Below are 21,095 nucleotides of genomic sequence, written 5' to 3'. Positions count from 1 at the left end.
CCTCGTAGTGGTAATGCGGCAGTGGGATCCCCCACCCCCAGGGGGGAAGGAAAATCCCAGTAGAAACAAAGGAGCCATCAAATTTATTGGAACAAGGAAAATACAAAGATTCATTAAAACAAAACGCTGGGGCCAAAAGCCCCCAACAGTCCTTTCACACACACCCGGAAGCCTTCCTCCCCGCATGACCACCATCCCCCTGGGGGTACACCCCACAAAGGTACGGTCCCCACCCGACCGCTCTGCCCCTGGAGATGGGAGCTGGCTCTCGGCCCAGTGGCACCCCTCTTGAAGAGCTACGGTGCCCCATGGTCCCTAGCTGGGGCACTAGGCCCAGGGCGAAGTCTGGGGTGCTGGGGTCCCTGGCAGCAGGACAGATGATCTCCCTGCTCAGGAGAGGGGGCCAGAGCTGCAGTACAGCTGGGAGAGTGTCCTGCTCAGGGCAGGACCCAGGTTCCTAGGGGAGGAAGCACAATGGGAAAGGGGGTGTTAAGGCCAGGGGAAGGGCACAGCAGGAGGCCCCAACTTCTGACCATCAGGCACAGCCAGAAACTGAGGCCCCGAGACCCCAGGAGTCCTGGCTCCCTCCCCCCCTCTAGACCCCAGAGACTAAAATACCCCCAAAGCCAGGAGATAATTCAAAAATCCTAAATAAGCTTTTGAAGCTAGAGGGAGGCTTTATGGATCCCTGGAGTGAATGAATCAGGTGGCCTGAGAGGCACCGGCAGAGCTGTGGTAAGGGGAAGCCCAGTACCAGGCTAGCAGGGGGGTGTGGGTCAGGCCTGAGGGGCTGCACAATGTTCACTCTCACCTCTGCAATTTTCCACACTTGATGGCACTCAGCAGCTTGTCCCTGCTCTCAAGGTCTGGGCAGGCGGAGTACGCGGCCAGCAGGCTGAAAGGGTGGAGACAGACAGTGAGGGAGGGCAGGGACTCAGGGGTTCCCAAGCTTTGTAGAGTAGGGGAAAGTGAGGCATGGAACAAGACAGGCACTCAATTAGTAAGAAAGGAACGCAGGAGTCCTGGCTCCCACCCCTTCCACTGCTCTCCCACCAAACCCCACTCCCCGCCCAGAGCTGGGGTCAGACCCCAGGCAGGTGGGGCTTGTACCTGGCTGGTGTGCTGTATCTCTCCAAAATGGCAGCTGCTTTCTCCCCACTCACTCCACTGATCTGCATGAGCTGCCGAGCGAACACCTCGCGCACAGTCTGGGCCTAGGAGGCAGAGAGAAATGGGGGATGGGGGCAGAGCTGGGGGAGCTGCCAAAGTGTACCCCAGTAATCCAGCCCGAGGGTAGGATCCTGGGAGGGGACAGAGCCATCCCAGCTCCTGGAGCCAGACAGCCCCCTGCCCTGGATCACAGCCAGCATCCCATTCCCTGGCCTGGGGCTGGAAAGAGGGTCATGGCCACTCTGCCCAGTCTCACCTTGTTCTTGACAGCTCCCTCATTGAACTCCTGGAAGGTCATCAGGGTGCAGGAATCACTGTTGGGCTGCAGAGGGCAGCGGCCCTGAGACTCTTCCTTGGTGCAGCTCACCAGGGTCTTGTTCTGGGGAGGAAAAGGAAAGCAGCACCTCGTAAATCCAACCAACCGTCCCCTACTCCCTGCTGGCCCCCTCACTCCTGAGCCACAGCCCCCTGCTAGCCCAGCCCCCAGCTCTTCCAATAGCCCTCACTCCCGACCCATAGCCCCCTGCTAGCCCAGCTCTGAGCTCCCCATCCCCCAGCTCTGCCACCGTCCCTCCCTCCCGACCCACAGCCCCCTGCTAGCCCAGCTCTGGGCTCCTGGCTCCCCCTCCCTCCAGCTCTGCCACTGCCCCTCATTCCCTACCCACAGCCCCCTGCTAGCCCTGCTCTGAGCTCCCCAGCCCCCAGCTCTTCCAATGCCCCTCAATCACAACCCACAGCCCCCTGCTAGCCCTGCTCTGAGCTCCCCATCCCACAGCTCTGCCACATCCCCTCAATCCCAACCCACAGCCCCCAGCTCTGCCACCATTCCCTGCTAACCCAGGTCTTGGCTCATCTCCCCTCCCCCCTGACCCACAGCCCCCTGCTCACCCCATACAGGCTGTTCAGATGACGTGTCATGATGGTCAGGTACGCAGCCGATTCCCGCAGGTCCCGGGTGCGTTTGACGAAGAAGCCATCCACTACCTGGTGTGGGGGAAGACAGCATTAGGGAGTAGGGGGCATGGAGAGTCTACAGTGGGCCTGGGGGGAGTGGAGACAGGGCACCTCGTTTCACAGCCTCCTTGAGGTTTGGAAATTTTCTGGCCTTAAACCTGTGCGATTGTTAGGGGCAGTGGACACAGAAGGGCCCCTGCATCCAGGTGCTGGGTTGGGAAGTCCAGAGCTGGATACTGGTGGTCGCCTGATGCCGGGTGCTCTGTGGGAGGCTCAGGAGCTGTACGTGTATGGGGGGGGGGGGAGTGTCCTGCTGGGGGGCTGCTGTGCCAGGGTGCTGGGCAGGGTCCCCATTACCTGGGTGCTGGTGGCTGCCTGCTGCAGGGTGCTCTCTGGTAGGCTCAGGTGCTGGGTCGATCCTGATTCCTCCAGCAGGTAGATGGGGTGGCACAGGCCACAGCGATGCAGACGGAACTGGGGGGTGGAGTGGGGGGTTAGCGTGGGAGGCCCACCCTGGTTCCCACCCCATGACTCCATCCAGACGGCCCCCAAATCCCCTCCTCAATCCCCCAGACACCCCACTCCCCCCACACCTTCTGCTCACGGAAGCGGCCGTCGATGATGCTCCCACACAGGTCAGCCATTCGCTTTCGCTCCACCACGTAGTCCAGAGCCAACTCCCGTGCTGGGGGCAGGTGCAGCTGCCCTGGGGTGAGATGAGGCTTAGGAAGGGGAGAACAGAACAACCCCGCCCCCATCCATGCATGGCCAGAATGAGGCAATCTTGATGCTGTGAGGCTCTGTTCCCCCCCACTTGGAGTGGCAGCCAGGGACCCCCCCAGTACTCCTACCCTGGGCCCAGGATATATCTGCATGCGTGGGGTAGTGCTCCACTGGGATGTGTGGGGCAGGGCCACCCTTCAGAGCCATGGGCTCAGGCAGTGCCAGTCACACTCGAGGAGCCCTCCCTCCCTGCTAGCCTAGGAGCTCCTACCTGGGCGGGGCTGGACTCTCTCACGGGCGACCCACACGAAGTCCCCCACATGCAGCTTGCGCACATCGAAGGGCACGGCGTTCCGGCACAGCTCGGCCAGCAGATCCTGCTTCCGGGCCGCTGGGCCGCTGCAGGAAGAGATGAGGTGGGACTGGGGCCTGCTCAGGAGCCTGTGCGATTCCCCGAACCCTCCAGGATACCCTGAGTGACCTCCGCACCTCAGCCCCCAGAGCCCAACCTGCCTGGGACCCCCCCCCCACAATAAACCTCCCTACTTGGGATGCCCTATAACCCCCCCAACCATCCCCAGCCAGAAGCTCATGCCCCCCAAAACGCACCCCATTGTCTCGATAAAATCCACACACAGGATGATGTCAAACTGGCCAGGTCTCAGCACAAATTCAGGGTCAGGAGTCCTCTGCCCTCCAGAGCCACCCGCTGTCCCCTCCTGGGGTCCCAGGGTGCCGTCGAGCCTGCAGCAAAGTGGGGCAGACAGCACAGTGAGAACACTGCCATGGAGAGGGGCCAGGAAAGGTGGGGAAGTCCTATCCCAGCCCCTGCCCCCCCCCCAGACAGCACAGGGTTTGGGAAAGCTGGAAGCTTCTGCTCCAGCAATCAGCAAAGAAAGGGTTAATGCTGCCGTTGGCTGGGTCTAGAGAGACCACAATGGAGCCTAACCGCTAGTTCCCACTCGCCCCCCCGCAGTCCTGACTCCCACCACCCCTGCTCCAACATGCTAGACCCCACTCCCCCACAGTGCTGCAGAACTCAGGAGTCCTGGCTCCCAGCCCTGCCCCCCAGCTCTCACAGGCTGTCAGGGGCTCGCACTCACAGCTGGGGCTCCGGCTGCAGTTTCTCCTCCCCAGCAGGATGCGTGGGCTCTGCGCCCTGGGGTGTCTTGGATTCTGGAGCTCGACCCTCTGAAATCAGGGCCTGCTCCGCAGCCACAAGCCTCTGGGCTAGCGCCAGCCCCTGCGGTGTCAGAGAGTACCTGCGGGGAACAAAGGGTATTGGTACCCACTGAGTCCCCTCTGCTGCCCCCGCAGTCTGGCACCTCCCGAGTCCCCTGCCCCTCTCCCCTAGCAAACCTCCAGGCACCACAACATCTGCTACTGAACCTGCCACCCCACCTGCCCCGCCCCTATTGAGCCTCTGTGAGGAACCAGGGAAGGCGTGGGGACGATCTAGGCACTCCGAGTGCGGGCAGGAACTGGCTACCTGGCTCCTTCCCATGCAGGACGCTCTCTCTGAGGTGCAGCCTTTCACTTGCGCGACACTGTGTTCGCCCTCACAGTGTAGGGGCAAAGGGGTAACACAGAGCAACGTCGACGGGAGGCGCTCGGCCACAGCAATCAACTCGCCCTAGACAGCAGACTGCCCCCGCCCCGCCAGGAGAGCTGGGTAGCGGGGGGAGGTGGCCTGGGCAGCAAGGTCACTGGGCCAGGCTCACCTGGTGCAGCTGATGAGGGAGTCACCTGTCAGAGGAGGCTGCAGGGTTAGTTTATAAAGGGGAGGAGCTGAGCGGTTGGGAGGTTTGGGCCATTTTCGACAGAGTAGCCTTGAGGAAGGGGCCTGCCTGAGCCCAGCTAGATGGAGGCCTCCCTGGGGAAGGAGAGCCAGTGGCAGGCACTGCAGGCCGGAGGTCAGGTCTGCAGGATCCGAGCTCTCTCTGCTGTGTGTGATGAGGTAAAAGAGCAACAGGTGAGTCTTGGGGGGCAGGGGCCTGGTGTGATATCTGCTTCACAGCTGCCATGGGGCTCCTGTGAGAGCTGAGCTGAACCCAGAAAGCTCACACCTCAAGACAGGGGCTGTCTGAGTGATCAGCGCTGCACCCAGGGTCTAGGCTCACAGGAGCTGTACCCTTCATGTGCCAAGGGATCAAAACGGGTGGGGCCTGGACTCTGCTCAGTGCTCCGGGAGGCTTAAACACCCAGGGACCCAGAGGCTGGATTCCCCTCCCTGCAGGCTGGTGGGCGGCAAGTGTGTGCCCAGTAACATAGACTAGGGGACCAACTTATGGCACTTGTCAGAATAAGCTGCAAGCTTGGGGGGAGGCTGTGATGTTCCAAACAGGTATCCTCCAGCAGACAGCTTATCTGTCCACCAGATGGACATGGGGGCCAACTCTCCCACTAGGTGCTCCCCTTTCAGTCAAGGGTGAAATGCCCATGACCTGGAAAAGAAAATATCTGACATGCTGGCCCTGGGAGGATTCAGCTGTCCAACAGTGCCTGGGCCACAGCTGTGGTGCCAGCACCTGAGCAGCAGGGGGCAATGGTTCCTCTGGGGATTAGGGAAAGTGTAGTGCAATCACAGTATCCGATGCTTAGCCCAAGCCTTCAATGGAAGAGATTCTAGACAAGTGGGGGTGCATGTTACCTTAGTACCATGGAGCTCCCCAAGGGCAACTGGCCTCAACAGGGGTCTAGGATTTCCTGGTCTTACCCTCTAGCCTAAAGGGTCCCCTACCACCTTTCAGCATCTGGTAGCTCAGTTACTGAAGAGAACGGAGGACTTGGCCTAGGTGGTATGTTGATGACATTTGTAGCCATATGTAGCCTAGGTTGTGGGGGGTACCTGACCCCCTTAAAGTGTAGAGTGTGTGTGGGGGGAAGTGTAGAGGGAGGATGGCTGAGGTGGCTTATCTGGGACACATAGTGGGGAGCAGCTGCAGAAGGCCAGACTCGGCAAAGGTGCAGGCTGTTAAGAACTGGCCTGCTCCCAAAACCAAGAAACAGGCCTACTCCTTCACTGGGATGGCAGGGTACTACTGGAGATTTGTACCCTAATTAGCTCCCGAGCTGCTCCCAGCACTGAGCTGTATCCAGACAAAGCGCTCTGGATGGCCCAGCGTCAAAGGGCGTTCTAGGCCCTGAAAGAAACTCCCCAGTCAGAGCAAAGGAACAAGCTGTCAAGGGGCTGGTTTGAAGGTTGCTGTTGTGAACAGACAGGACGCCCGTGTGAAGATGAAGCGCAGAGAACCAGGCTATGGCAAAGCCGCTGCTGATACCAACATGAACTCTATCTAAGTGTGGCTGAGGACCCTGTGACACTGGATCCCTGGTGACTAATCAATGCTCCTTCGGCCTGGCCAAGCTGCCCAGTCTCACCGCAGATCCTGGCATCGCTCCCTAGGAAGGAAAAGTTGCTGCAGGTGTTTTGATCACTGCAGCAAGCCCAGCAGAGACCCACAGTGAGTCACTAAGGCTGTTCAGCAGCCCTTGGGGGCTGGGGTTACTACCAGGAGACTGTATAAAGGCCAGGGCATGTCCACAACAACTCCCAGCAGCACATTACTCCCTGCTGAGCCCCCCCTCATTCCTTGCAACATGACATCCCCTCTGAAGCTCAGCACCCCTTCATACCACGATGCCCCTAGCGAGCCCTGAATTGCATCCCCTTCAGCACAGCACCCCCCTACCTGGCCGGGACATGGGTTTTCAGCACCAGCTCTTTGCGGATCAAGGTGCCCACTGATGCCCAAGCTGTGTACCTATTTCCAGGGTCACCCTGCAAGACACAGATAACCCATGTGACTATGCTGGGTGGGACCTGCCTGAGCCCCAGCAGAGCTTGGAGCAAGGGAGAAGGGCAAGGCTGGGGGAAGCAGACGGGGTAGGGAAACTTGAAGCGGGGGAGGGGAGTGATGGGCTCAGATCCCTGCATCAGGAGTGATGGCTCCTCAAGCCATCTCCAGAACCCATCAACTCCAGAACCTCATGATGAGTGTTTGATGGTGCCTGGACTGAAAGGGGCTGGCAGGCTGGGGGATTCTCCAAGGCAGCTCTCACTCACCAGGGTGAAGGATTTGTCACACAGCGGCTGAGCCGCCCGCTGCAGCTCAGACTTCATCAGGAACCCCCGGCTGTGTGGGCTCTGTAAGGGGGAGCAGGAGGAGTCAGCACTCGGGAGAGAACATATGAGGCCAGGCTCCAAACATCACTTGCAGAGTTAAGAATAGAACCCAGGACTCCTGGCTCCCAGTCTACTGCTCTAACCATTAGACCCCACTCCCCTCCCAGAGCTGGGCATGGAACCCAGGATTCCAGGCTTACCGTGCTGTCCTTATAGAGGGCTAGCAGCACAGCGTAGCCTCCGGAGCGTGGGGCTGGGATGTACCTCCGGGGGGGACGGGGCTTCCTCTGGAAAGAGAAGTGACAATCAGCAGGATTCCCCCAGCTCTGATCCCCTTGCTGCCTCTGACGTCCCACCAAGCCCCAACCTGTCCCTGTAACCCAGTGTCTTTCACACAAACCCACTCTACCCCAGAGGGGCAATAAGGCACAGACAGGCAAAGGAACTTACCTAGTGTGTTAGAGAGTCAGAGCCAGGGATAGAACCCAGGAGTCCTGACTCCACACACCATCTTCTCTAACCACTAGACCCCATTCCCTTCCCAGAGCCAGGGAATAGAACCCAGGAGTCCTAGCTTTCAGCCCTTGTGCCAGAGGCAATGCTCTCACCATGGGGGGAGGCTCCAGATCCCCAAGTAAGGTCTGTGAGGCAGAGGGGTTGTTGGTGGAGCGGTGCTCTGTGCTGGGGGGATCACCTTCCTGTCCCCCCATTAAAGAGCTGGCCCCTCCCATAGCTCCAAGGGGGGCATCTGCACCTAGGGTTCAAATAGAAATAAGACAGGAGCTCCCTCACCAGCTAATTCCCCAGCGCAAGCTCCGATCCAGGCCCAGGGCCCCCTAGAGAGGACAGGCCCGGTCTCCCATTCCCTGCCTCCCTCAGCCAGCCTGACCCCCCACCCTCCAGCTGGGACAGGGCCTGGGGACACAGGGGGCTCCATACTGGGAGCCGTCTCTCACTTGCTAGGCTCAAGGAGAGGCCTGATGGGAGAGAGGGGGAGACAATACCCTCCCACTCCCTAGGAGAGACCATACAATAACAAAACACTGCCATTTGATTTTAAATTTACCACAGTTGCTAAGGATCCCTATACATAGTGGAACCAACTACCCAGAAGCCTGTGCACCCCGGAACACTTATGCCCCTGTGTGGCTGCCCACCCCACCACCCAGCATCCTTCAGCCTTCTCCTCACACCATGCCATCCTGGGGGACCCCTTCAGTCCTGACACCCCATCCCTGGTGCTCTCTACCTACCCTGCTCAGCACGGTGTCTCTCCAGCCGCTCGTCCAGCCTCCGGCAGAGCCAGTCCCCAAAATGCTGCAGAATCGCGGCCTCACGCCCGCTGCGCAGGGGCAGCGGGTACCTCCGAAGGGAGCCCAGGGCCTGAGGGGATGAAACACTGACACAGGGAGCCTCCAGCCCACCCCACCCCAATGTGGTCCCAGCTACAGGAACCAGGGCTCTGGGATTCTATCCAAGCTCTAGCAGGGAAGTCGTGTCTAGTGGTTAGATCAGGAGGCTGGGAGCCAGGACTCCTGGGTTCTAGTCCCAGCTCGGGAGGGGCGTGCAGTGCAGTGCAGTGGTCAGAGCAGGGGGGGCTGGGAACCAGGACTCCTGGGTTCTAGTCCCAGATCGGGAGGGGTGTGCACTACAGTGTAGTGGTCGGGAGGGGGGCTGGGAACCAGGACTCCTGGGATCTTTGCGGGCGGGAGGGCGAACTCACCCTCTGATACACGAACTGGCTCTTCTTGCCCTTCTCAGCGGCCTCATCCATCCACTCTGTCAGCCACTGCACGAAGAGGGGATTAGGACAGGCAGGCACCGGCTTCTTCCGCCCCAGCCGCCGGGGGGCCGCCATCTCCGCAGGTGCCACCTGCTGCAGCCGGGGCAGGAGCAGCGCCCCTGGGGACAGACACAGGAGAAAATGGGACGCGGGGCCCTTCCCCTTTAGGGGGCGCTGGCTCCGATCCAGCCCCAGAGGGGGGATGCGGGGTCTGGCCGGGGGGGCTTTTCAGCTACCCCCGCCCGGGGACACGGGGGGTCCGGGGTCTGCCCCCCTCCCCCCCGATCAGAGTCGCTTTAATGGCAGGAGCCAGCCCCCCAAAGGAGATGGGAGGGGTCCCCGGACTCCTGGGTTCCCGATAACCCTCCAGCTACGACACGGGGGAAGACCCCCCTGCCCCGCGGGGGGCACCCTGACCCCTGCGCCGGAAGCGGTTCCACCCTTTTGGAGCCGGGCCCCAGCTTCTCTTAGCCCCGCCCCTTGCGGGGGGACGCCGGGGCCCGAGTGTCCGGGCGGGGCTCCAGTCCCATCTGGCGGCTGGAGAGAGACGAAAACTCAGCGGTGCCCGACAGCTGCGGGGGCCTCTCGGAACGCAGGGAGACCGGTGGGGCTGGCAGAGCCCAGGGCTGGGTAGCAGGAGGCCGTGGGGGGGCACTGGCAGGGGAGGGGGGAGTCCAGAGCTGGGGTAGCAGGAGGCCGTGGGGGGGCAGATCGCGCCCTGATCGACGGCTTCCACCAATCCCCCATCGGGACTTGTATCTTCGTCATCACCTCCCTCTATCACTCTCAGTACACGGTTCGGGGAGTCAAGACTGGCCGGTAGCAGAATGAGGCCGTGGGGCGGCACTGGCGAAGGGAGGGGGGAGTTCAGGCTGCACCCTGCCCGCGGGGTAGTAGCAGGAGGGCCGTTGTACGCGCCTCCGGCACTGGCTTCAGGTATCCAGGGCGACCTGCAACCGAGTGGGCAGTCCAGAGCATGAGGCCCCTCCTTCCCCGCCATCCCTCCGGTATTTATAGCAGTGAGGGCCTGCGTGCCCTCCTCCCGCCCCCTGCGCGCCACCTGGCCCAGGCGTCCCCGCTGCACATGCGGCGGACGCCCGCACTCGTCTCTGTCCCGTCTCTTCCCCCCCGTCCACCTCCTACTTGAGTATCTTACCCCTGAGTGTTTCATTCCCGCAGGACCCGATCCTGCGGTTCTCCCATCGACCCCCCACTCCCATCCCTCCACTCCCCCGCAGCAGTGACTTGTCATACGAATCCCAGCTCCCGGCGTCCACAAAGCAGACGACACACTAGCTACGCCCCCCCCGGATCGCCTGTCACTCTCCCCCCCGCTCCTCTCCCCTCCACCGTATCATGGACTGGTAGGCAGGAGCGCCGTTACGGTCATCGTTGGGCACTGGCAGGAGGCAGGGCTGTGCGGCAGGGCGGCCGTCTCGGCACCGGACGCACCTGGGCACGCTTTCGAGTCCAAGATAGCCTCGACGCTTGTGCCCCCCAACCCATTGGCGGTCGCCTTAGCAGGACCTGGCCGTTTGGCCTAAGCGGGGCGACTGGCCTACACCAGCACCATGCGGAGGAGGCGGTGGGGAGCATCGGTCCCAGACGCATGGTGGTTGGCGCAACGGGCCGGGTACCGATAGCTGGAGCCCGTGAACAGTCGATGACCGTGGGGTGGGCTCCACTTTGGCTTATCCTGGACTAGGATGATCTGTTGGGTTATTTGCCGCGAGCCAGAGCCTGTGGGGTCAGTGGAGGCCGTGGGTTTGGGGCCTGGCTAGAGTACCAGGGGATCCCGGCGAGGAGCCCCTAGGGCTGCCAAAGTAGAAAAAATAACCAGGCCAGGACCGCTGACGGCCATCCCCTGGCTTACCAATGCCGAGAGTGTCTTCTAGGTTGCTGTGCGCCGGCCCACCTTCAGGGCCCTAGGGTGGCTGCCTGTGCGGGCGCACCCAGCGCTCGCCAATCATCCATGGGGTCTAGGCTCCGGGTTATCCTAGCAGAGGCTAGCCCATAGTTAGGTTGGGGGCGGGGCTCCCGCGACACCCTGACCATTCCCTGGGGTCACAGTGGGGCGCGGACCCGAGCCCCCGAGCTGCCAAACCGTATGGGACCGTCTTCTACCCAGCTCTGGGCTTCCCCGCCGCCCTGAGCCAGTGCCCCCCCCGAGGGTCCATACCGCGCATCAGCAGAGGCCGCTTGCGTCGTTCTGCGGGCACAGGGCAGCTAAACCCGCTCGAGCCGGGTGAGCCTAGAGCTGCTGGTAGAGGATGCCGTTAGGTTGGGGGTGGGGGGTACTGGCAGAACTGAGTGGAGCCCAGGGCTGGGTAGCAGGAGGCCATGGGTTGGGGGCACTGGCAGAGCTGGGGTGAGGGGAGTCCAGGGCTGGGTTAGCAGAAGACTGGGGTTGGGGGTCAGGGGCACTGGCAGAGCTCAGGGTCGGGGGGGCGGGGGCTCAGGGCTGGGTTAGCAGGACGCTGTGGGTTGGGGGTGAGGGGCCCTAGCAGAGCTGTGGGGAGCCCAAGGCTGGGGCAGCAGAAAGCTGTGGGTTGGGGGTGAGGGGCACTGGCAGAGCTGGTGGCAGGGAGCCTAGGGCTGGGTTAGCAGGATGCTGTGGGTTGGGGGTGAGGGGCACTGGCAGAGCTGTGGGGAGCCCAGGGCTGGGGTAGCAGGAGGCTATGGGTTGGGCATGAGTGGCACTGGCAGAGCTGAGAAGGCAACTCCCCATGCCCACAGAAACCCCTCTAGCTGAGGTCATGCTGAGAAAGAAGGGGAACAACCTGCCCCCACCATGGGAGCCACTGTCCTGGTTTCAGATTATCCTTCCCCACCAGCTCTCCCCAACCCAGATGGCTCCACCCCACACATACAGGTGGTTTCTCAATTTGATCTGTGAGGGGGATAATCTAGGGAGCATTTGGTTAATCCCTTGAGATAGACATTCTTCTGCCTGGAGACAGTCCTGCCTTGCAGACAGCCATGGATTGGGAGCACTGGCAGAGCCGGGGTGGGGGGAGCCCATGGCTGGATTAGCAGAAGGCAGAGCCCTTATGCAGCTCTGAGACCCAGATGTCTCTGGGGTGGGGTGCAGGGACTGTTTATACAGGGATCCCTCCCTTGGTTCTGAGTCACAATTTCCTGTGAGGTGGTGTGCAGGGTCTGTTAATACAGGGTTGGCTGCTGTGGTGGGCTCAGCACTGGTTTTAGGGGAGGAGCACTCCCTGCTGAGTCGTGCGGGATGCCTGGAACAGCGGCATAGAGAGCTTTGGCAGTCTGTTAACTCTGGAGCATAATGGTGACCACTTACACATGACATGTAAATTGTGCTTGGGTTTTGGGCCAGAGGATGAGAGCAGCAGCAAGATTGTCCCTAAGAGGTATAACCAAGGTTGCTTGTAGGGTTGGATGAACAGGGCTGTCACCTTGGCTGCCAACTTCCAGGGGGCACTGTGCCACTCAGCCTTTTTTTCCCCTTTCCTGCAGCCACTACCTCAGGGGAGCGCAATTAAGGGGGTACCCAAAATGTTTTGAACCCTGCCAGGCAAAATGCCTAAGGTTGCTGCTGGGTACAGCCCAGTCAAACTATGCCTGTGGCAGTATTGCCAACCCCAAGTGCTCAAAAGTCATGAGATTGGCTTGAAAAATCATGAGATTATGTAAACATAATTGATTTGGTGGGTTTTAGTCGTCTTCTGCTTTTTGAGCCTTTAGAGTGCACTGTGGTCACATTTTGAAGCTTTCTGCACTGCCACAAGGGCTAGGAGGGTATTTTTCTTAAAGAATGAAGGCTGAAGGCCTCACATCTCCACTTGACTCCAGGAGTTGAGGCTTTAAGGAAAACTATAATCACCCTGACAAAATCAGGCGAATTCACAACGCTGCTGCGGTACTGGGCAGGCGCCAAAGTAATCAGCCAGGGAGCAGGACTCCAGGGCGGCTCTAGGTCCCTCCCCCAACACCTGGGGCCGGTGGGTGTGGCTTCTCGGCTGCCCTAGATGTCCTTATAAGGAGTGAATGCTGCAGGAGGCGGGGCCTCTTTCTATGCCGCTGTTCACGCCCTTATTTGGAAGCGACGCAATGAGGCGGGGAGGGAACAGAGCCCGGAAGGGGGAGGGGCGGGTTCAGAGAGAGGCTCAGCCAACCAGCAGCCGGTGTGCGGATTCGGCTGCCCCAGAGCCTATTTGTGACGCTACATACGTACCCCTCCCTTTGCACTGCTTCCGGCCCCGCGACCAGCAGCTCCTTAACAACCTGAGTTGTTATCGCAACTGTTGTTTTATTTCCAGGCGGGGTCCCACGTGGGAGGTCGCACCTCGGCCCTGGGGAGGATCCCAATACCAAGCCCCTTGGCTACAATCCTGGGTCCCAGCTTCCACCCACTAGAGTCCACGCGCCACCCAGAGCCGGGCGAGAACCTAGAACTCCGGGCTGCACCAGCTGCTGCCCCCAGCATGGCAGCAGGTCTAAGTCTGGCCCCAGCGCAGGGCCCTGCTGGAGGCGTGGAGATGATTAAACAACATATCCCGTTATTCAATGGGGCCTACGTTACCCATGATGCACTGGAACTGCAGGACACTCCGCTGTGAGATTAGGCGCGCCAGTGTCTTCTTGCCCCCCAGGACTACATCTCCCATGATCCCCCGGACTGCAGCTCTCATCCTTCCCTCGCGCTCTCCCCACCCCGCTATTTCCCTGCGCTTTGCGACTCCTGCCCGGGGCGCGGACTCCATTTCCCTGCGTGCCCCACGGCCCGAGCCACCCGGAAGTGCCCCTCCCCCATAAAGCGGAAGCGGGCGGCCGGTTGATTTGGGGCGGGGCAATATTTGGTCTCGACACCGACCGACCGAGAAGCTGCTGCAGAGTGAACCTTGCGCAGCCCGGACCGTGATCCTCCTGTCCGCAGCACCATGGTGAGACCCCGGCCCGCCGCCGCCATCTTGTGCCCCGCGGCCGCCATCTTGCCTTTGGGGCGCTTATGGGATCCATAGGGGAAGGGGAGTGTGGCGTACCCGCCACCTCTGTAGGGGGCGCCTGTAAGAGCTATCGGGGATCCCGCTGTAGGATCCGATTTCGTCCTCCACACCACCTGTGGGGGAGGTGGGGCGCTGCTCTGTACGGGATTTCTATGAATGGGAGCTCCAAGGGGAGCCTCGTTTCCCCTATGGGATCTATAGGTGGCTGTCTGCTTCCTTCTGTGTCGGGAGGCCCGGGTAGGGTCCATGGGACTCTCGTCCTTTCAGAGGGGTTCCCGCCTATCTCCATGGGATCCATCTGGAGGTGCCTTTGGCAGTCATAGCGGGTGTCTGCTTCCTTTTCCCGCGTGGGATCCCTATGAGGGGCTCTTCTATGCTTTCTGCAAGGCCTGTTCTGGCCACTTCTCTTAGGTGCAGGTGTGTGGCAGGATGCAGATGGTGCACCCCTATGGGTGAGTCCCACGTGGGGCTGGCCCCTTCTCCCAGCCTCTGATGGAGTTGGACCTAGTTCTCGGGGGAGGGGGGGCAGATTGTTCCAGGGGCTCCTATTGCATCAGAGCATGGGGGTTGGCAAAGGGCGATTCTCCCACCTCCCCCAGGGCATGGGGTTTGAGGCTTGCCAGTCACCCCAGCCCCATTTCTTCTTCCTGATGTCCTAGCTCCACTGTGGTATGTGGGGCCTATGACCTATGGGCTCCCCTTGTGTGCAGTAGTTATCTTTCCATCGCTAGCCTTGGGGTGGTTGATGTGTCGAATGGGGCCAAATCGCTAATGAGTGGGGCCCGCTGCCAGTGAGATGTGGGCTGGATACAGGAATGGGGGGTGAGATTCTCTGGCCTGTGTTATACAGGAGGTCTGAAAGGGGGCCATAATGGGCCCTTCTGAGTCTAAGCTGAGCCCATCTTTGTGCCTACATTGTCCTAGCTCCCTGCAGATCAGTCAACCCAGTCTGCTGCGCTCAGCTCCCCCTCCAAGTCTTTGCACCCCACTGCTCCCCTCTGACGTGCTATGACAGTGGGTGAGCATGTTGCTCTGCAAAATGTCTGACTCCCTCTCTGCCTCGTGCTCCCAGCCCTGGCTCCCAGCTTGCCCTGGCCAAACCTGCTTCAGTTAGGGCTAGCAGGGAGCCCTCATGGCCCCTGGCAGCTCTGGACTGTCTTGAGGGGTGGGGGTGCTCCCATGCAGCCTCTAGAGCCCTCCCTGTGCCTGAGAACAAAGATGCTGGGGGGAGGGGAGGAGAGGTGCTTGGTTCGCCTGGTGCCTGGGCTCCTAGAATTGCCTTGCTGGGGATGAGTGATGAGCACAGCTTGGAGGGAAGGTGGGGAAACTTGGGGCTGGAGGGTACAGGGAAATCTAGGGGGTGATTAGCAAAGGGTGCCGGGAGTGACCTGTGAACAGTCTAATTTCTTTGGCAGAACCCATAGCATTGATTTAGTATTTATAGGGTTAAGGTTTTTTGCCATGGGTTCAGACAGGGCTGCTGGGCCTGGGAACAAAAGCCCTTTAGCCTCCTATGGGCCCACTCATTTATGAGGCTCGGGGGCTGCTCCTGGCTGCAAGGGCCTTGCTGCAGGGGTGGATGTATTGGCTGAAGTATCTGGACCCAGGCCTGGAGATCCGCAGACTCTCTCCGGTGCTGGTTCCTGACAGGCCCCGTTCGTTTCCCCCCCCCTCCCCCAGCAGCGGCCGCTGGAGCAAAGGGGCTGGTGCTTTCCCTAAAACAGTCTCTCTTCGCCATATAAGAGCATATCACTGTGCTGCTTTGCCGGCCAGCTGCTGAATCCAGATTCTGCTGAAGGGCCGCCTCGGATGTTGACTGGACCCTTGGGATCATTCAATGGGGGCCTGGGCTGGGTGGTTAGAATTTGGGGTGCCCCCAGCTACTCAGATTGGCCCCCCTGCTGCCAGGCAGTGGAGTGTGAAGTGCTATGACAGGGCCCCCAATAATGAGGCTCTTGGTCTGAAGGTGTCTCGTGGGGGTGGGGAGAAGGGTGAGCTCAGTAGTGTGGGGGGTGCTGTGCTCTGAACCCCAGGCCAGGAAGGAGGCTGTGGTGGAGGCTCAACCATCTGTCTCTTGGTGCAGTAAAGCAGTTGCCTTGGGGGATGGGAGGTAGGCAGGGAGGGGAGGGTTCCTGGGGTGAATGAGGAGTGGGAGGTAGGCACAGGGTGAGCAGGGGAAATAGGGAATGGGAGCTGTAGAGGTGGGACTGGCAGGCAGGCACCGGGGGTAGTGATCTCCTGGGGTCAATGGGGGTTGGCAGGGCTCTGGAGGAGCAGGGAAAGGGTTGTCACCCCATCCCTGCAGGTGGTGGTTTGCAGCAGGTCCCTTGTCCCTGGGACTGCACCATGGGGGAAGGGCCCAGGCTGCAGTGTGGCGATGGGGAAGTAGTGAGCACAACCTCTTTCTGCACAGGTCACGTGCAGCGCCGTTTCCTGCGTGGGGTTTCAGGTTCCTGCCGGGGGCGCTTGCGTAAGGCTCTGACGCAGCACTTCCCATTGTGCATGGCTGGGGCACCAGCAGCCCCACTGGTTTGTTGCTGGCCCTTGCTGGAGTGTGTCTGCCCATGTAACCAGGAACGCTGTCCGCTGCTTGCCCGATCCATTCCCCCCCACAACTCCAAAGCTGCAAAGCCCATGGCAGCTGCTGGGTTAAATCCTCTGGGCCCATTAGCTTGGGGCCTGGTGGAGTATGTGGGCCCCCAGCACCGACATTACCTAGCCCCCAAGGCCTCTTGGTGGGGTCAGAGGGTGGATCCCCCAACAATCCCCCTCTGCTTGGCTTCTGTTGTGAAGATCTGCTCCTCAGTGCTAGGAAATCCCAGTGTCTATTGCTCATGGCCTTTGGGAGTTGATGTGCTGGGGCTGATACCCCAGTAATGGGCACCTCATTAGCCAGCCTTTAGAGGCTGGGGGAGCCCCTAATGCCTCCCCTTCNCAGTCTCTGATGGAGTGATCAAGGTCTTCAATGACATGAAGGTGCGGAAGGCCTCCACTCCCGAGGAGGTGAAGAAGCGCAAGAAGGCGGTGCTCTTCTGCCTGAGCGAGGACAAGAGGAACATCATCCTGGATGGTGTTGGACACCATGAGCTGTCCCCAGGCATCTGGCGTAGCAGTCTCTGATGGAGTGATCAAGGTCTTCAATGACATGAAGGTGCGGAAGGCCTCCACTCCCGAGGAGGTGAAGAAGCGCAAGAAGGCGGTGCTCTTCTGCCTGAGCGAGGACAAGAGGAACATCATCCTGGAGGAGGGCAAGGAGATCCTGGTGGGGGACGTGGGTGAGACGGTCGACGACCCCTATCTGCACTTTGTCAAGATGCTCCCGGAGTCGGACTGCCGCTACGCCCTCTACGATGCCACTTACGAGACCAAGGAGAGCAAGAAGGAGGATCTGGTCTTTGTTTTCTGGTAGGGCTGTGCCCCAGCCCCGTTTTCTCCAGGGTGGTACAGCCCTTTTGCCCCTGCTGGCTATGCCCACCCTCTTCACCGGCTAGCTATTGGGGGAGCCACACCCCTTGTCTTGGTCACTCCCTGGGGTGCCCCATTATCTCTGCTGGCTGGGTCCATCCTTTGAGCACACCCCTGTTCTGGCTACGCCCCACTGCCCTCTTCTGGCCATGCCCGTCTCCAGTATTGTCCCCTTCCCATCCTCCTTCAGTGCCATTCTCCCTGCTGCATCTTCTGGTAGAGCCAAGCCCCTCAGCCTGGGTGGCCCCTTGCCCCTCCCCTTTCTGGCCATGCCTCTCCATCCTCAAATTCCTTTTTATGTTCCTGCTTCCTGGCTCTAGCCAGGCCTGAGAAGCCCCCTGGGTCCCCCTCCCTGGCTGGCCGTGCCACCCCTTCTTTCTGCAGAGCCACAGTGAAAGCTGCCTTTGTTCACCCAGTGCCAGCACCCGGCCCCTCTGCTGGGTGGAGCAAACCCAACAGGGAGTGCCAGCTGCTTTTTTAAAGGGCTGCTGCCTGACCAGCTGGCAGTGGGGCCCACAACACTAGGGCAGGTGGGAGGACTGGGGATCTAGGAGTGACCTGATCCAAGCAGTGCATCCTGTGCTGACTCTGCCAGCCCCCTTAGCCCAGCTGGGGCGCTCAGGGGGTTCTGAACACATTAGCTTCTTCGTGCTCTGGGGCCAGCTGGAGGCATGGAGAGGCTGCAGGGGTGGGACTTGTGGGAGGCATGAGTGGGTGCAGACAAGGGGGATATTAATGGGGGGACTCTAATAGGTGCCATGGGCAGGAGAGTTAAGACAGGCCTGGATTTGAAACTCTCTGCCCAGTGGAGTAGGGGAGACTGTCAGCACTATCTCTAGGTTTCAGCCAGCACAGCAGCTCCTATTTGGGGTGGCATTTAAAGGCCCTTATTATGCCGGGCACAGAGCCACCCTGCCCCCTCTGCCAGGCATGACACTGAGAGACCCAGAGCTCCCCTTCTGCCTTGCTGACCTGCCACAATTTCTCTCCTGGGCCTCCCCCAGCTATTCTCTTGCTCCTTGTGCCTCCTGTTGGGAATCTGCCCCTCGGGCGCTGTAGCTAGTGTATGGCCTTGCAGGGAGGGCTCCTCCCCCTGCTCCTTTCAGCCCCTGTTCCGCTGCTGTGTTCTTACACCTTCAGTCTGTGTCCAGGTGGGCACTGTGTCTGAGGCCTCAGCTGCTGGGCTGTGCCTTGTGGGAGCCTCCAGTCCCTGGTGTTGGTACGAGTCCCTCCCCTCTCCCTGCAGGGCCCCAGATTGTGCCCCCCTCAAGAGCAAGATGATCTACGCCAGCTCCAAGGATGCCATCAAGAAGAAACTCACAGGTGAGTAGAGTCCTGCACCCCTAGTAGCAGGCCATGTCCTGCCACCTGTGGGGTCCTGGCCCATGGGGGGTGAGCGAGCTGGCAGCTCTGCAGTGGGACGCTGGCTCAGCCTCATGGTTGTGCTGCTAGCCCCTCTGAGTGAGGTGCTGTATGACTTGAGCCTTATGGTCTGCCTGTGCCTGCCAAAGCCAGGTGGGGGCTAGCACCTGCGATACTGGGACTCCTGGGTTCTGTCCCAGCTCTGAGAGGGAGCGGGGGCTAGTGGGTTAGAGCCATTTGGCGGCGGCCCACGGGTCTGGATCTGGTTCCTTGCTGTGCTCTGAGGCAACCCCCCACCCTTGGATGGGGGTGTCAATTTCCTGGTGCATGTCACCCGCTGGGAGATATTAAATAAACAGTCTCTGATCCCATGGCAGGATGGGCCAGTGTGGTGGGAGAGGGGCCCTGCCTGGGATGGGGCGGAGCTGGGATTTCTCAGGCCCCCAGTCAGATGGTGCCTTTGCTAAGCAGGGCTTCTTGGTCGGGGGATCACAATCTCACTGCCCTGCCCATAGGGAGTGATTGGGGGGGGGTGGGGGTCGGATCTGGGAGGGAGAGGAGATAGGGGTTGATTTCCAACATGAGACTTGCCCTAAACTTCCCCACTTTTCTTCCCCCACCCAAGGTATCAAGCACGAGTTGCAAGCAACCTGTTACGAGGAGGTGAAGGACCGCTGCACCTTGGCCCAGAAGCTCGGTGGCAACGCCGTCGTCAGCTTGGAAGGGAAGCCCTTGTGAGCCGCTCCCAGTGCCAGTTTATATCGGAGCTTCCATGTTAATCAGTCCTGTGCTACCTTTTTTTGGGGGGTGGGTGTGGGAGGGCCGTGGGGGGTGGGTGTGGGATAATTCCTTAGATAATGTTCCGATTCTTTGCCTCCTAAGTCTCCTTCTCCAGTTTGCATGATCAGAGTCCCCAAGACACTCCACGGCCTGGCCACGACTGCTGTGCGGGGCACCTGCCAAACCCACTGCCTCCTCGGTTACCTGGAACTTCTGCCTTGGAGACCAAGGGGACCATTCCCTGGGCACTGTAGCTTCTCAAGGTCCGGGCCTACTCCACCATCAGAAGGGACCATGCATTGAGCTCTCTAGCTTGATGTCTAGAGACACCAAGAAGGGCCCATTCTTGGAGTGCTGGAGATCAGTGTAGGTCTTGGGACTGTTCCACCATTCATGGGGATCATCCACTGAGCTCTGTCTAGTTCTGGGACCATTCCCCATTTCCATTCCAATAACGTCTCCTTCAAAGGTTGATCAGGGACCAAGTGGCTTCATTGTTATGTTGCCCTCTGACAGCCCATCTCAAATCCTCCATAGGGCTGAGGTCTTGATGGCCAGTCCACTGCTGGCTAGGGTGTTCCCAAAAGGGGCTAGTGAGTGAGGGACCCTTCAACAGCCAACCCCAGGTCTTGAGCAGCTAGCAGTTTCTGGTGGAAGGTGACATCCTAGTAGCTCCTCTTAACTGCATCCCTGTAGCCTTCTCCTGACTGGAATTAGAAATTTCTGGTGTGTGTGAATTTTTTTTTTTAAGGGTTTTGTGTTTTGAAACAGTGAAAGATGCCGACTTCTCTCTGGCCCCACCGGGAGAGCTGGGAGTGTCCCCGGAAAGCAACCCCCTGCTGCCAACGTGTCCATGACTTAGTGGCTTTGTGCTTGTCTGTAGTACTGTGTATAAATGGAATATTGTGGAGAAACTTGCAAAATTTAAGTAACTGGGGGCTGGGACACATCCTTCCAGTGGAACTTACTAATATGGAAGCAGCACCTGTAATGACCTTCAATAAAAAAAAAAAAAATGAATGCTAACAAGCTACTGCCCTGCCTGGTTTTATTTGGAAGGTTTGAGGCCACTGGGGAAACAAGGCAGAAGGACATTAGGGCTGGGACTAGTACCCAGGAGTCCTGGCTCCTGGGAGCCTGCAATCTGTGCTGAGCCTTGGGTGTGGATGGCCATGGGAGCTGGGTGTGGCTGCTGCTTATGAGTAACAGCACCTGCCTTTTCTTGTAAAACACCCAGCTGCAGGGAACCTGGGCAGGTCTGTGCCCATGGCCACCTCCCTCCTGCCCTAGGCAGTCAGACTGCTCCCCACCCCCTTCCTGAGGCTGGCTCCACACCTGTCCCTGGTCAGTCAGGCCTGCCTAGCACTGTAGCCCTCCTGCAGCAGTTCAAAGTCCCATGCTGGCTGCAAAGGAGCAGTGGTGCTGGGACCTGCAAGCCTCTCCCTCTGTGTCTTCTATGGATGTCCTGCATTAGCCTGGCTGGGGAGTGGGTAAGGGCTGGGTGTGGGGGATAAATCCCGACTAGGATCAGCCCTTTGCTCCTTGGACCTGCTAGGAAAGCTGCTCAGGGGGTTGGGACTATGAGGGGGACAATAGGGCTGCCCATTTCCTGCTCTCACCATCTCTTGCTGCCCCCAGAAGCCACCCCCAGCTTCATCCTGTGTGTTTAGGGGGAAGGAGGCTAGCTTTATCCCTAGGGGTGTAATGGGGTAAAGCTAACCTGCTCTAATCCACCAGCCCGAGGTGGAGCTAGAACCCA

General features: G+C 59.9%; 2 protein-coding genes across 3 annotated transcripts; one reads left to right on the top strand and one right to left on the bottom strand.

Moving 5' to 3' along the window:
* Positions 1-64: 64 nt before the first annotated feature.
* On the bottom strand, positions 65-9,225 carry MUS81 (MUS81 structure-specific endonuclease subunit). Of its 2 annotated transcripts, XM_032804288.2 has the most exons (16): positions 8,697-9,225; positions 8,227-8,356; positions 7,582-7,727; positions 7,174-7,260; positions 6,914-6,994; positions 6,540-6,628; positions 3,951-4,109; positions 3,457-3,591; positions 3,119-3,246; positions 2,718-2,830; positions 2,482-2,598; positions 2,059-2,154; positions 1,427-1,549; positions 1,111-1,214; positions 812-895; positions 65-457 (listed from the first exon to the last, which is right to left on the bottom strand). In XM_032804288.2, exons 1-16 carry the CDS (start codon positions 8,829-8,831, stop codon positions 391-393), a joined length of 1,794 nt encoding a protein of 597 aa, XP_032660179.1. In that variant the 5' UTR covers positions 8,832-9,225; the 3' UTR covers positions 65-390. The 2 variants fall into 2 exon arrangements, with proteins under 2 accessions (XP_032660179.1, XP_032660180.1); XM_032804289.2 differs by lacking the exon at positions 3,951-4,109.
* Positions 9,226-13,577: 4,352 nt separating this feature from the next.
* CFL1 (cofilin 1) lies at positions 13,578-20,369 on the top strand. The gene is made up of 4 exons (XM_032804307.2): positions 13,578-13,666; positions 16,827-17,134; positions 18,441-18,517; positions 19,182-20,369. The coding sequence occupies exons 1-4, from the start codon at positions 13,664-13,666 to the stop codon at positions 19,292-19,294; spliced, it is 501 nt and encodes a 166-aa protein (XP_032660198.1). The 5' UTR covers positions 13,578-13,663; the 3' UTR covers positions 19,295-20,369.
* Positions 20,370-21,095: the final 726 nt, after the last annotated feature.

Source organism: Chelonoidis abingdonii, chromosome 17, assembly GCF_003597395.2.
Source record: "Chelonoidis abingdonii isolate Lonesome George chromosome 17, CheloAbing_2.0, whole genome shotgun sequence".
Taxonomy (NCBI): domain Eukaryota; kingdom Metazoa; phylum Chordata; order Testudines; family Testudinidae; genus Chelonoidis; species Chelonoidis abingdonii.
The sequence above is the reverse complement of the archived record's forward strand: the minus strand, read 5'-3'. Positions and strand labels throughout refer to the sequence as shown.

What these genes read in the sequence shown, in the direction of transcription:
- MUS81 (XM_032804288.2), bottom strand. Translation starts at nt 8,831, where the DNA reads ATGGCGGCCCCCCGGCGGCTGGGGCGGAAGAAGCCGGTGCCTGCCTGT. An exon ending in ATCTGGAGCCTCCCCCCATG is followed by an intron (nt 7,261 to 7,581) that starts GTGAGAGCATTG and finishes TTCTCTTTCCAG; the next exon opens with AGGAAGCCCCGTCCCCCCCG. An exon ending in ATCTGAACAGCCTGTATGGG is followed by an intron (nt 1,550 to 2,058) that starts GTGAGCAGGGGG and finishes TTTCCTCCCCAG; the next exon opens with AACAAGACCCTGGTGAGCTG.
- CFL1 (XM_032804307.2), top strand. An exon ending in GATCTGGTCTTTGTTTTCTG is followed by an intron (nt 17,135 to 18,440) that starts GTAGGGCTGTGC and finishes CTCTCCCTGCAG; the next exon opens with GGCCCCAGATTGTGCCCCCC. An exon ending in CATCAAGAAGAAACTCACAG is followed by an intron (nt 18,518 to 19,181) that starts GTGAGTAGAGTC and finishes CCCCCACCCAAG; the next exon opens with GTATCAAGCACGAGTTGCAA.